Raw genomic sequence first — 13,363 nt, 5'->3', positions numbered from 1 at the left:
TTGCTTTTTCCTAATACGTTTAATATTAATAAACTTGTAAGAATATTATTACAACTTAGTGAATAATTTGAAACTATAATTGCCGTTCCCAAGTGCATTCACTAAGGCCTAGAGAAGGTGTTCAGATGCAGTATAGGCCTCTTCTTAACGCCAGGTCCCATGGCAACAGCCCCGCTTACCACCATGGACAAAACGGCTCTGCCTGGTACTTTTTATTTTATAAAACCAATGATTTTTTCCTTATACTGTTGGGCTCTCTTAGTACTTTATAGCGATTTAGTTCTGTATTGTTTGTGCCCTTTCGGTGGTAATACTTGTGAAAGGTATGTTAAAGAAGGTTTTCTTACCTCATGTAAATGTGCTGGATTTTCTGTACACAGTCTCCAGGATCAGATGAAAAGCACTTACAGTAAACACCATTAAAACAGAGGAGCTTAACAGCCAGTTGTTATCCTCAAGTAGCATCAATTCAACATCTAATTGCACTTAAGTTACTTTTGAGGAGCAGCGAACCTTCACTATGGACATAATAGCATCCATTCATAATGGAGTAAAGATAAAAAATGGAATTAAGAAAGTCAGCAAAAGACGTTCACATAAATAGTTCAACTGAATGCTTCTGTCAGTTTGTCCTTAGTCTGGTCCTTAATATTTTACTGCGGTAATTTCAAATTAAATAAAGTAAAATAAATCACTGACTAAACATTCGGTTGACTTAAAAAGTTAATGGAATAAGTCTGGCACAGCATACTTTGGAAATCTTTCCATTTTGTGGAGACCCTGTTTGTTTTTGTGTTCTGTGGAGACCAGTTTCATGTCTGTTGTCTTCTACAGACGACAAAGTTGGGCCTCTGGAAATTTGTAATGTATTTGGGGAAAGTCCTAAAAACGTTTACATTTTTTGTACAACAACAACGGTTATTTGAAAGTAAAAGTCAATTTTAAACAAATTCATATTACTAGAACCTTCATTTTTGAGATGAAAAGAATAATTAAGTATGGATACCATACATACCAGTATACCACAATTAAAACATAGTAGAATGTTTGGTTTTCATTCTTGAAACCAGTTTTCTAAATGTGTACAAAAATTTTTTTTTTAGACTACATTTCATTATTTGAGTAACTAATCTATTTCCAATCCTGGTTGCTTTAAGAGTTAAGCAGACCAGGATTAACCATTATTTTTCTAATTTATTCATGTGTTCGCTGTGAAAATCAATCACAGTGATCACATGCATTGTTAAAAACCCTCCCTCTCTCTTACTGACAGACTTTGATCTTGTGTTAGAGAGAGAGAGGAGATGTCCCTGAAAATAAAGTAATCAGAAAATAAAGTAATAAAAACAATTTCTTTTATTATTTTCACATCCTTTATTGCATTTTAAACAGTAAACAAAGGGTTAAGTATCTGAAAGCCCTGTCTGTCCTTAAAAAACCTACTTTATTACCCCTTTATTATTTATTACACATAAATGTTTGTATAAGTGAGTGGCAGAGCATAAGTGTGCATATGAGTGCGTGGCAGAGTGTAAGTGTGCGTATGAGTGTGTGACAGTGTAATTTTGCATATGAGAGCGTGGCAGAGTGTAAGTGTGCATATGAGTGTGTGGCAAAAACAGTGGTATTTCCAATAGAATTATTTTATTTTAAGGCGTTTTAATTTTTTCTTTCGATAAGATCCCGTTTGGAGGGGGTCGTCTTATAATCAAGCATATATGGTACATTCCCTGACCATTTAGGATAGCAAAATGTATAGGTGGAATCTGTCACTCTTTTAAACCACGTCAGGTTAATTACCTTAATACATACGCCTGGAAATAGATGAAATGATTCAGACTGAGCAAAGGCAATCACTTTATCACAACTAAATAACCCATTTATGTCATGCAATCTTGTTGGAAACCAGTTCTATAAAAGCTTTAGTATCCCTTGAGACCTTTAACAAGACTGGGAATTTGATTGTTCAGTGTTTTCTTACCATGTGCCCGTAATCTACAAAATTCAACATCAAACCAATTTGTGAGATTTTAGTTATGAATTCTAACCTCCTACAGACTATGAATAAATAATCAAGTCTATACTCTCTCAAGGGCACTAGTCTCCATTATTCATTTGCCAGAAGGTTGAGTACTGTTTGCTAAGCCAGAAAAACAATATGGTTTGCTAAATAAAGAATTGTTGTTTTTGTGGTACCCTTGGTACACAGCATGTGATTACAGGATGGCAGGTACTCCCCCTTACATCACTGGCAGACAGAATAATCCATCCTCATATAGCACCAGGTTATTTATACCGTATTTGCTCAATTATAAGATAACTCTGATTATAAGGTAACCCGCTAAACTTTGGGTCTTAATGAAAGAAAAAAAGAAAAGGCCTGAATATAAGATGACCCCATTGGGAAAAAATCAAAACCCCTGTTCTAGCTTTCATTTCTCTTATACTCTCACTCACGCTCTCTAACACTCCCTCACTCTCTCACCTTTTCTTTCTCCTTTTTCCCTGGTATCAGCTCTGCTATCCAGTTAGCCTCCATGCACTCGCACCCCCCCCTCGCACCCCCCCAATCTGTGGAAGTACTCCAAGAAGAATGCTATTAGTGAACACATAGTTTACACGTAATCGTAGAAAAAGGAATACAAAGTGTTCATGAACATGTACCCCATCCGACCCTTAACCAGCAGGATCCCATAACCCCAACCATACTTCCCACTTAGTCTCACCTGCTGTACCTTAATGATTTAATTTGGCAGATGGTCTTGCTTTAAATTCAGAATAGCTTTATGCCATGCAATGCATGTTCAATTGAATCTCTACCACAAACGTGTAGCCTTTCAACAACAAGCTTAGATTAGTTTATCTGGCTAATATCAACTCTAGCCATGCCCAATTCCTGAGGATAGTAAAAATCCGATGTAGTATACCAGTTGCTTCTTTGATGCCTACTTTTCACTCAACATGTTCTACTTCTCTGTAGACCTCTTACACAATCCTCTAACACTAGGAAAAGTCAATTTCAAAGTTTAGGTTAATTGGCACCCTCATCTTTGAGGTTAGACAATAATAATATCTAATTATACAAACATATATATGCTTTTAGGTGGGGCTCTTTAAAGAACATTTGTGTTTTAAGTTGCTTGTGTGTCATTAGGATTATACTTATGTCTGGAGTCTGAGTAAATTTAAGATGAGCATCATAATGTGGATCAATACCAGGCCTTGTTAAATGGTAATGGGGATTTTATCAAATCATCCTTTGTAGGCTGCCTACTGTTTTCTGGCATAGGTTCCTGCCTGGTGTTCTTTCCTATAGGCAGCATGCTGAATAAACAGCTGCAGACTAGATGACAGGATTTCAACAGCCATTGTCTTTATCGTTGGATAAAGGGAAACAGAGCAGGGGCAACTATACTGCTAGTAATAGGGGCAAAGGAACATCAAGGGGTAGCTGATGCGTGCCTGGACCTTGAGCAGAAGCCTCTTTAGCCCCATGTCAAAGATGGCCCCAGATCAATCTTTCGAACTTGGAATTCTTACAGTAAGTAACGATTATTCCTAACTGTGTGATGTCATTACAGACATTTACTTAATAGGAAGATAACTGAAGCACTCTAAACTTTCTCTGTAGATACTTTTAAACTTTCATACCCAACTTTTTATTCATTCTTGAAGTGTTGTAATTCACCAGAATTCTGGAAATTTTGTCAGCGTTTTGTAAGCTACGCTTGTTTCCATCCCCGCAAAGGATCTCTCATTTCTCAGTTCAGTACACTTTAATATACTTCTCAGAGTAAGACTTTTCTTTTCCCATTAAGTTGTCATTTTATTAAACCGCAGACCCACAGTCTCCCCCGTACTCCTTGTGACAGCTGCACATTTTTGTTAGATGGAATGCATGTTCTGATCTTATTGGGCTGAGACCCCCTGTCAAGGTATACTCGAGCATAATTCAGTGGCCATTAGCTTGTATATCAGATCACGTCACTGTCTGCAATGGAGTTTATTTAATTTGCATATTACGAGAGAGGAAATTCAAGCCAATTCCAAAGGGAGTAAGCAAAAACAGGCAGCCATAATCTGCTCAGCCCCATTAATTAACCCCTGTGATTGAATATGAGTACATCCTGCATGCTTTGAGCAAGACTGTGTGTGTGTATATGTATGCACGCATGTATTTACTAATTCAATAATTTTATTGATCAACAATGACCCCATTAGACAAAACAGTTAAATATAGACCATTTCCTTAGTAAGTAAAATATAAAGGAGGATTTTATTCTACCGTTTTACCGTACAGACGTTCTCTAGCTGAGATTAAATTCTTCTTATACGCTGGCAGTCCTCATGGCTGAAGACCCCATAAGGCAGAATATACATGTAGTTAGAGTGTTGCTTATTTTTAACCATACTCAATGAAGTATCTGAAAAGTCTCCTTATCAATTGAATTTGAATTGAAAGTCACCTTATCAATTGAATTATGCATTACGCAGGGCTGGCCAAAACAGCCGGCCAGAGGAAGGTGTCAATAATTACCCTTCACCGTGCTTAATAAACTCAGTAAGTTGAAGCTACAGCTTTGCTGCCAAGCCTCATCATCTACAAATGGATTTAAGTATATAATAAAGGGCAGCGTTTAGTCTTTATATGTTTCTTAGACAACACAGCTATAAAGTATACTATAGAGAAAAACGTAACCTTTCCAGACTCCATAGGTCATGTCCTCAGGGCAGACTATTATATTGTGTTTTTTAATTTTATTTCTGTAATGGACATTAGAGTCAAATCCACGCAGTTACCCTACCACATAGGCAGTTATATATTTAGCTGCCATTTACTTATTAATTATTATTAATCTTATTAAATAAAGGATCTTTAAAACCTTTGTTACAGTGAATATGCAAATTAAAGAAAAGAGGTTCTATGCAGCCCCATAGCTGCAGTATTAGCCTATGCATTTGATGGAGTGGGGATTCAGTTACTATGGTGACCCATTACACCATTTAAAGAATTCTAATCATTCATCCCCCATGCAAGAGACTTTGTCCTTTTTCTATTGTTCTAAAAACTCCCTTACCTGGTGTGTAAAATTTAAATGTATGAAATAAGTATTTTATGGCACATAAGGTATATTAACCTTGGTCTCACGCTGCCAAGTGGATCTCGAGACTATTTGTATTACTGTTTCAGCATTTTATACACGCACTAATTAAACCTTTAAAAAATTACACAGAAACATTTATTTTGTGAATGGTTTTCTAACCACAGATGATACAATCACAAATACATCTTTTTCCACAGGTTTCGTGATTTCAATTATTGTTCTATAATATTATCCCCTTTATCATCATTCTTATGTATTAGGTACATACCTTACTATATATATGGCATAGGTCGATTTGTATTGGGGGGATCATCCTCACCAAACCATCAGTCATATTTCTTTCTCAAAACAAGATGAGCTAGTTTAGGATTTTTTGTTTGTTTTATACACTTCATTTTATACTGATTATTTATGGATTGAATAAAAAAGAATTAATTACTGATCATGTTAGATCAATATCCAGCCAATGTACTGTAGGTAGACAAGGGAACAAAGGTCTAAGTTTGAAGGGAACCCTGAGCCAGTGGTTTCCAATGCATATCTTTCCATCATTGTGTTTCATGACTTTTTTCCATTTGTTTATGGAAAGACGATGGTCAATCAGTGACATTTCTAAAGTTGATATAGTTATATAGTATTAGGGTTGCATAAACTTGAGGGGTGATACATGTAATTAACAATGTAATGCAATAAAACATTTTCACAGGGGCCATGAAAAAGCTTGGAGGGTAGCCTCCTGTTGTTGGCCCATTAGTCGGACGACTCTCATGGAAATAATAGCAAATTCTGGGCTTTCTGAGATCCTGATGGCTCCCACTGGTAGATTTGAGAACCAATTACCTCTAGTGTGTATTGTTCATCTTTTGTTTTTTGTAATATTTTGTGAACTTCTATGTATCCGTAGTTTGTAATTGCTTCGGTGATATACTGTATATGGACTATATAGACCATTTCTCTAATTTTATGTGTGGTCCTAATCTGTATTCCCTTAACATTAGACACGTTTCCAGTAATATAATTGGGTACGCGTGATCTTTGTTCTAGGAGCGGGAACGGCATCTCACTGTTCATCCCACACACCATGGACAGCTCACTGTTTTGCGGCTTCTAAAGACTGCATGTCCAATAGCAGCAAACGCGATAATCGGCTAATGCATAATTATCACTTTTACAAATGCTTTTGCATTTCTTTTCTCATTCTGGCTGCACACTTCGGTAGTTTTCCATTTTCATGATATATTGATGTTTGAATCATTTCTACGGTACCTGAATTGTTCTACCACCTCTGTGGGTTTTTTTTTTCCATTGCAGGTAATAAATAATTAGTTTCTCCAGCGTGAGCGCGAATGCCAGCATGTATGTTTTATATTGGTACTGAAAGAGTTATTTAAACCCCAGGAAACTCAATATTATGCTGTTGGAGTAATGTCCCTGCCTGAAAAAAAATAATCAATTTTATGACAAATAATTTCTTTAGACCCTATGGGGTGTGAGAATGTTCTTTTATGATTGCCGTATACAGGGCAATGAAAGAAACAGTATTTTTTTTTTAATTCTCATGGACTTTTTTTAATGGTGTGTATTTGTGTGTCCATAATTTTTCCCGACACCTTTCAGATTTGAGTTGCATGAAACATTATGGAGTAGCTCTCGCAGAGCAATTCATTAAAATTTCAGCTCTCACTATGTCAGCTTCTAAATCTCCGTCATATTAGACTGGCCCAGGGCAACCATTCTAATAACCACAAAATAGCTTATTTTCCTAAGCATTTAAGCTCAGAGGAGAAATATTGGAGTTCCGTATTGTCTCTGGGTATCCATTATGTTTTGCAAAAAGCGGTTATTGTCAGCTTGCTAACCATTACCTAAAGTTAATATCATGTTAATTTTGCACGTTATACCTCCTTGGAAAGCGAAATCCAGCTCCATTTGTCAATGAAAGAAGCAGGCCATTTATTTGTAATTTTTTATACTTTTTTTGACAACGTGTTTAGAGCCTGTTCCAGATAAATTGGCATGCGCCATTCTGTTGCCTTAATTCCTCTGAGAAATTGTTATGAGCTGGTAAAGAAAATTGTAAGCAGTCAAAAAGTTATCTCAGCCTTTCAGATATTCACGGAATGCCTTACTGCAATATTTCGCTAGAAAAAAATAATTTATGGTATATAAGCAGACAGATGCTGTGAGCCCTTGTCGACTTGGTGGCAAAGAGAGCACGGAAGCTTAATTCTAAATACTATAAACATGTTTAACTGCGTCCTTGCGGTGTTATTCAAGAGCGAACAAATTTCGACTCTGGATATGGGATGAACTGCTGTGGGAGACAAAAGAATAGAATGCGCCAAGTAGCGTCCCTCAGACTGATACACAGTTGTATAGTCGGTTGAATTGATTTTGCATGTCAAGGAATCATGGTAATTCTTTAGAATCTACGTAGGGAATTGTGTTAAAGACCCGCAATAAATCCTTGCTCAGCATGATACACAATCAAAATGTCAAAAGTAAGGCCTGTCGCTAGAAATCCAAAATGGTTGGCAAGTATACTCCTCTGATATATATATATTTATGTTCTGGAATTCTACAATCCGTGTCTTTAATGTGCTGTTTGGTTTTCCATGTTTCCAAGACACAGAGTGGCCATGCTGAGAAACCTTAGTCCATATACAGCCGCGTGCTAACTGGAATTTTTTCTTAAATGTCCTAATCTTGTGTTTATTGTGTATCCTAATCATTTTATAAAATGACTCTTCTGTTTTATTTCTAGACATGTCTGGAGTTGGAACGGTATTTGCAGACAGAACCTAAGAAAATGACAGAGACCTTTGGGGAGGATATTGACTGTTTTCTTAACACCTCTATTGCTCAGGGCACGGAAGGCAATGCCCGAAAGCTTGATCCCATTGTAATTCCTGTGGACATTAGCACATACGAGAAGCGTCCTAGCATGGACGTTTTGCTCTCGCAAGACAAACTGCTATCTGAAACGTGCGTTAGTCTACAGCCCGCTAGTTCTTCTTCAGAGTGCTACACATCCGTAAATCAAGCGCAACTCAATGCAGTAACTTCTCTAACGCCACCATCCTCTCCAGAACTCAGTAGGCATCTAGTCAAAACCCCCCAGTCCCTATCTTCACTGGACGGCACTGTTACGTTAAAACTTGTGGCCAAAAAAGCCTCTATCAGCTCGGGAAAGGCAACAGAGTCTGCATCGTCTGCCGTTACGTCAAAGTGTGCCCTCAGCGACAGTGAGCAGGCTGGTGGCTCGGGGGAAGCATCCCCCGAAAACAAGAAAAGGGTTCATCGGTGCCAATTTAATGGCTGTCGGAAAGTCTACACGAAGAGTTCACATTTGAAAGCTCACCAGAGGACGCATACAGGTACTGCTTTGATCTTTCCTACTATATGTCATTGCTGCTATCCTTTGCGTTTCATGATTAGAAAGTCCAAAAATTAGCTACTGATAAAATTATAATAGTAATCTAAAAAATATTTATGCTTATTGTTAACCTATTTCATACAGCTATATATAAAATCAATCCTGTAAACTGATAATGAAACGCCTTCATTAAAATAATTTTATGCAATTACCCACCATGTGTACTAACCCATTCTTACCAATGCCATTCAAATTATCAGTATCCAACCTGACACTTCACCTCTGGCATTTTTTATGTTTTTTTTTTTTTAAAAAAACAACAACGATAGATATTGTCTGTATACAGACTCACTGTCTATTGTCCTCTACAAAGCCTTTGGCTGTGAGTTTTATTCATCTATCAATGGTAATCCCGTTGTTAATTGTTCAATAGAAGCTCTAATATCTCTACTGACCTTTACTAGTGTTATTCCAATAGTCCGTAAGTTCACATCTTAAAAATTATACATAAGAAGGGATATGGCATCACATCAACTGCAAATAGGGAAATAAGTATGTATCTGACATTTATTCCAATATTAAGCGCCATTCTTTGTTTTACGGCACCCTGTGTGCTGATTAGAACTTATTGTTAAACGGGACGGTGCCTTGAAGGACAAAAACATATAATAGAGAGATCACAGGAGAACATTGACAGAATGCAGAATTGGGCAGATTGAAAATGGGAAAGCAGCCAAAAATTGATTCCTTTTTTTCTTGTAGTCTCTGGCAGGAGATTTTCTTAAGTCATTTGGTTTTAATCTTTTTTTTTTTCCTTTTTTTAAAGGTTTTGAGCTTTCAAAAATATTTTTAACTGAACATAAAATCTGTACTAACCTTTTTATTACCATAAAAAGGCAGTTTTCTCAGAATTCACAAATATCGTATTAAAGGGGTATTTAAAAGGGCACTGATCCCGCTAACACAGGAAGAGGGATGGTAAATATTTATTGTGCTTATAGCAATGTTAGTATCAGCATGGCATTATATCTTGGTGCTCTGCTACAGTATATTGTGAGCTTTCATGTTCCACAACCACAGATCTGCATTTAAAATGTTAAATTCTTTATTTAGTAAATTATTAAGGTGTACCAGTATACTTTAACAACCTAGTGATATTACACTCATATCTGTAGGAATACTGAAAAACATCAGAGTAGTATATTCAATCTCCTGTTAAAGTGAAACAACTTCCTTGTGTACTTTGGCTTCCAAATCACAACGCCTGAATGATCCTGCTCATTTTATACAAAGTACCCCCCAAAAAAAACTTAGAAATGTTGCTGTTTATGCATCATGTTATTCAAGTGGTTTTATAGATACAAGTTATTAGATGCCAACTAGCTGGACCCACATGGGTTAATTTGTGAACCTGGACTAATGTCCAAAAAGATCAGAGATTGTGTTGTCAAGGGTGCTAGGGCATATGTTTCCTTGCAGACAGATGGGCCATTGAATTAGCGAGGGCATCTTACAATGATACAATAGCTCTTCAGAAGTCACCATTACATAGCCCATTTCAGTCTTCAGTCAGCTGGAAGAGGGGGAAATAGTGCAGCACCTCAAGTACTTGGGTATGGACATATGCAGGGGGAAAGAGGAGGGATGAGGAGTGAATAAAGCAGATTTTCTTCCTGTGTTCTGCATTTTCTTCCTTGTCAAAGAACCAAAATAATTTACCATGAAAAAGGTTTTTCTTGGTGCTGATGTTGGTGGCATCATTGGTACTTAATTCTGCTAGTTGTTATATCGTCAAATAACTTTAAAGCATATGATAAATCTGCTGTACAGGATAACAGAATCCTTTGCCATCCTCACATTTCTGCTGTGCCACACTGACGATGGCGCCAGGTATTTTCAGTAAAGATGGTTCTGCATTACTGTAATTTTTGTGCTGCAGCATAATGTGGAGGAGACTGAAACATCCATCTGGTGTGCAGCTCCAGATTAACCACACAGTTAGTCTGAAAAGTTTTAGCTCACCCTATCATGAAGATAATTAAAGATCTAATTAAAGATCTAATGAAGATGCTGAATTGCACCAACAGCATTAAATCTGTTTTTACAGAAACAGATTCTATCATGCAGAGCACTATAAACTATGTCATAAAGCTAAAGGAGAAGATAGGGGTTGAAAAAAAACCAAGACTCTTGACATAGGCTCAACTTGAAGGCCATGCTGCCGTCTCAATCTCTGCTTAGAACAAGTGCCTCTAGTACGACATCAACGTTAGGTCTGATGATTTCGATGTGACAACCAACCTCAAGAAGACTTGGCTGGAGAGATATATGAAAGGTTTCTGTTTTGCATGTACCTCTAAGAGCTGAGCTGAAACATAGCCACTTTCCCACAAACCAAAATGGAAATAATCAAAATGGCTAGATGGAAAGTTGGAACCACAAAATGGCAATGGGATTTTTATGTGTTCTACCTTAGAAAAAGAATGGATGAAACTGTTGATTCTTTGTTTCATCAAACAAATGTATTTCCTTTTGCTTGGTGGTATATGGAAAATAATGCTCAACTGACCAGTTTTCATGATACCACCACAGTTGACAAAAATAATAAATGTTTAAACTTAATTGACTACAGCAAACAGGACTGAGCCCAGGAGGACCACCTCTAAATGTTTATGGCTACTGCACAATTAATGTTTTGGAGAAGATGCAAAAAATTCAATACAGTGTATATTTTGTCATGGGTTTATGGTGCAAATAGTAAGCATTAAAAAGAATGTGGTATAAAAAGACTGTAAGCCAAATGTTTGATATGGGTTTGTGTATCACCAGTATTCTAAAAGGAATTATGATGTAATACTAAAATAAAATGGTTGTTTACAGCAGGGTGACTTTTTGAAACCATTTGAGAAATGTCTCTTCCAAAGCGTCAAGGTTTTAAATTAATTAGCCTTTTTAATGCAATTTATGGTCAGTCACTATTCCTAATTTAGACTTTTTTGCAGTGACAGGGTTAAAATGTGTTTCCCCAGGGTCTCCAGGGACTTCATATAATAACAAGAGCAGACAGTGGAGCTGTAATTACAGCCGCATGCAGTGCTCAGAAGAAGGTGTTACTGAGGGACTTGGAGCAGAGCAGGAGAAAGGTGTGGGGAACGGAGGCAGTGTGATGGTGCTGGTTGCTTGGCAACACAATCAGCATTAAATGCATTGTGCTAATTGGCTGGCCTGTTAAATCCAGGGTACCATCCCTTGCTTGGTGCTCAGCTGTTTCTTCTCAGTCACTCTGTTGCTAGACTACTGCATCATTTTTCCCTCTCGCTCTTTATTCTGAGGCTAATTGGCTGCCTGGCTGGTCTGTGTTTCTGCCGGGTACCAGTCTGAGCCTGCATCTTGGCTGTTCTCCCTGGAGGCACTCGACAGGAGGGGGAGGGGGGAGAGTGAGAGAGAGAGAGAAGGAAGGATATGTCAGCAATTAATGGAGCACAAGTGTAAATTCTACACTGTGGTGCCACCTGCGGCCCCTGAATCAGCCCTTAAATCCAAATCCTTTATATCTGTCATCATCATAAGCCTGCCGTTATGTTTGACTATATAATAAATTATACAGGTTAAACGTTACTATAGCTGTTGTTACAAATGTTAACCTTTATTACAATCAATGAACAAGCCAACCTGTTTCAGGTATCTACGTAGTTAACAGTAAGTTAATAGTTACAATTTGCAGTTTCCTTACAGCTGCGATATACGGTAAAGATTTCTTTCATAATTGATGATCTGCTTAATGCCTAATGGCTTTCCAAAGTCAGACATGGGAGGATAATTCCAGAACACACAGATAAATAGAATGGAAGGTATTCCAGGCCTTTAGTCAACCTTGTTTTCCAACTAGACACAAGTCGTGATGTTTCAGCCTTTGATGTATGACCCTTTGTTCACTGAAAATGCTGTGGTAGTCATACACATTTTGCCTTCATACTCCTCAACATTTCAGATGTCCAGTATAGTAAAAGTGGGGCCCCTTCATTGGGCAGTGGGCAGTCCAGGAAATTGGGACTGTCCAACAAAAACCAAGACACGTGGATATGTTTTGGTACCTGGAAGATTTTTGTGGGCGCCTTCATAAAATTACCAACCAAGTCATTGATCTCATTGGATTAATGGCTGGTGTAAAAGGGGCAGCATTAAACAAAGTGCTTCTCAGGTGTCAGAGTTGTATACAGAAGTTTTGTGCAGGACACAGTCCAGCCAATTCAGGGACAGCTTTTATTGTTGTTTTAAACCTTTTCTAAATAGTTTTCCCAGGCATAATACCGGTTTGTTGGGAACGCCATTCTGTTGCGTTACTGTTAAATATAGTGTATTCAAAAACCTTTTCCAACTACATGAAAAATGAATTTTGTATTATTTTAGTGTCATATTTTACATTTACTTTTTATATATCCATAAATATGTATTGACTGGTTGAATTAGCAACTTATGGATCCCCCGTTTCAGGTTGCCTACGCACTTATGTAACATCTTCTATTTCAGTATCTGTTATGTGTGACTTTCGGTGGTTATTTTCACCTTTTCTTTCATGGTTTTCTATTCTCAGGCCTAAATTTCCCTCACATTAGGTGTAACATCGCAAGCTCCCTTTTGCTTTCTTGTTAGCATTGAATATGTAATTCCCTGTCCTTATTTATCCTGCATAGTTCATTTTTAGATCACAGAATCGAGCTCTTTCCCACAAAGACTCATATATTAAAGTAAGTGTGTGCTGAATGTTTCCTTTTACTGATTTGAAGGTCAGAACATTTAGAGTGACCATACACTGTTAATGACCCATTACTACAATACTCCGTCCTCAGGTTTTCGACAGAGGTGGTGCCCTTCAGCTGTT

General features: G+C 37.4%; 1 protein-coding gene across 1 annotated transcript in view; it reads left to right on the top strand.

Moving 5' to 3' along the window:
* KLF7 (KLF transcription factor 7) overlaps positions 1–13,363 on the top strand; it is a 55,422-nt gene that overhangs the window by 29,279 nt on the left and 12,780 nt on the right. The window contains exon 2 of the mRNA XM_053472297.1: positions 7,870–8,482. Coding sequence (XP_053328272.1) covers positions 7,870–8,482 — 613 coding nt within the window. The remainder of the gene's footprint in view (positions 1–7,869; positions 8,483–13,363) is intronic.

This window comes from Spea bombifrons, chromosome 7 (genome assembly GCF_027358695.1).
Source record: "Spea bombifrons isolate aSpeBom1 chromosome 7, aSpeBom1.2.pri, whole genome shotgun sequence".
In the NCBI taxonomy this organism is placed as follows: domain Eukaryota; kingdom Metazoa; phylum Chordata; class Amphibia; order Anura; family Pelobatidae; genus Spea; species Spea bombifrons.
The sequence above is the reverse complement of the archived record's forward strand: the minus strand, read 5'-3'. Positions and strand labels throughout refer to the sequence as shown.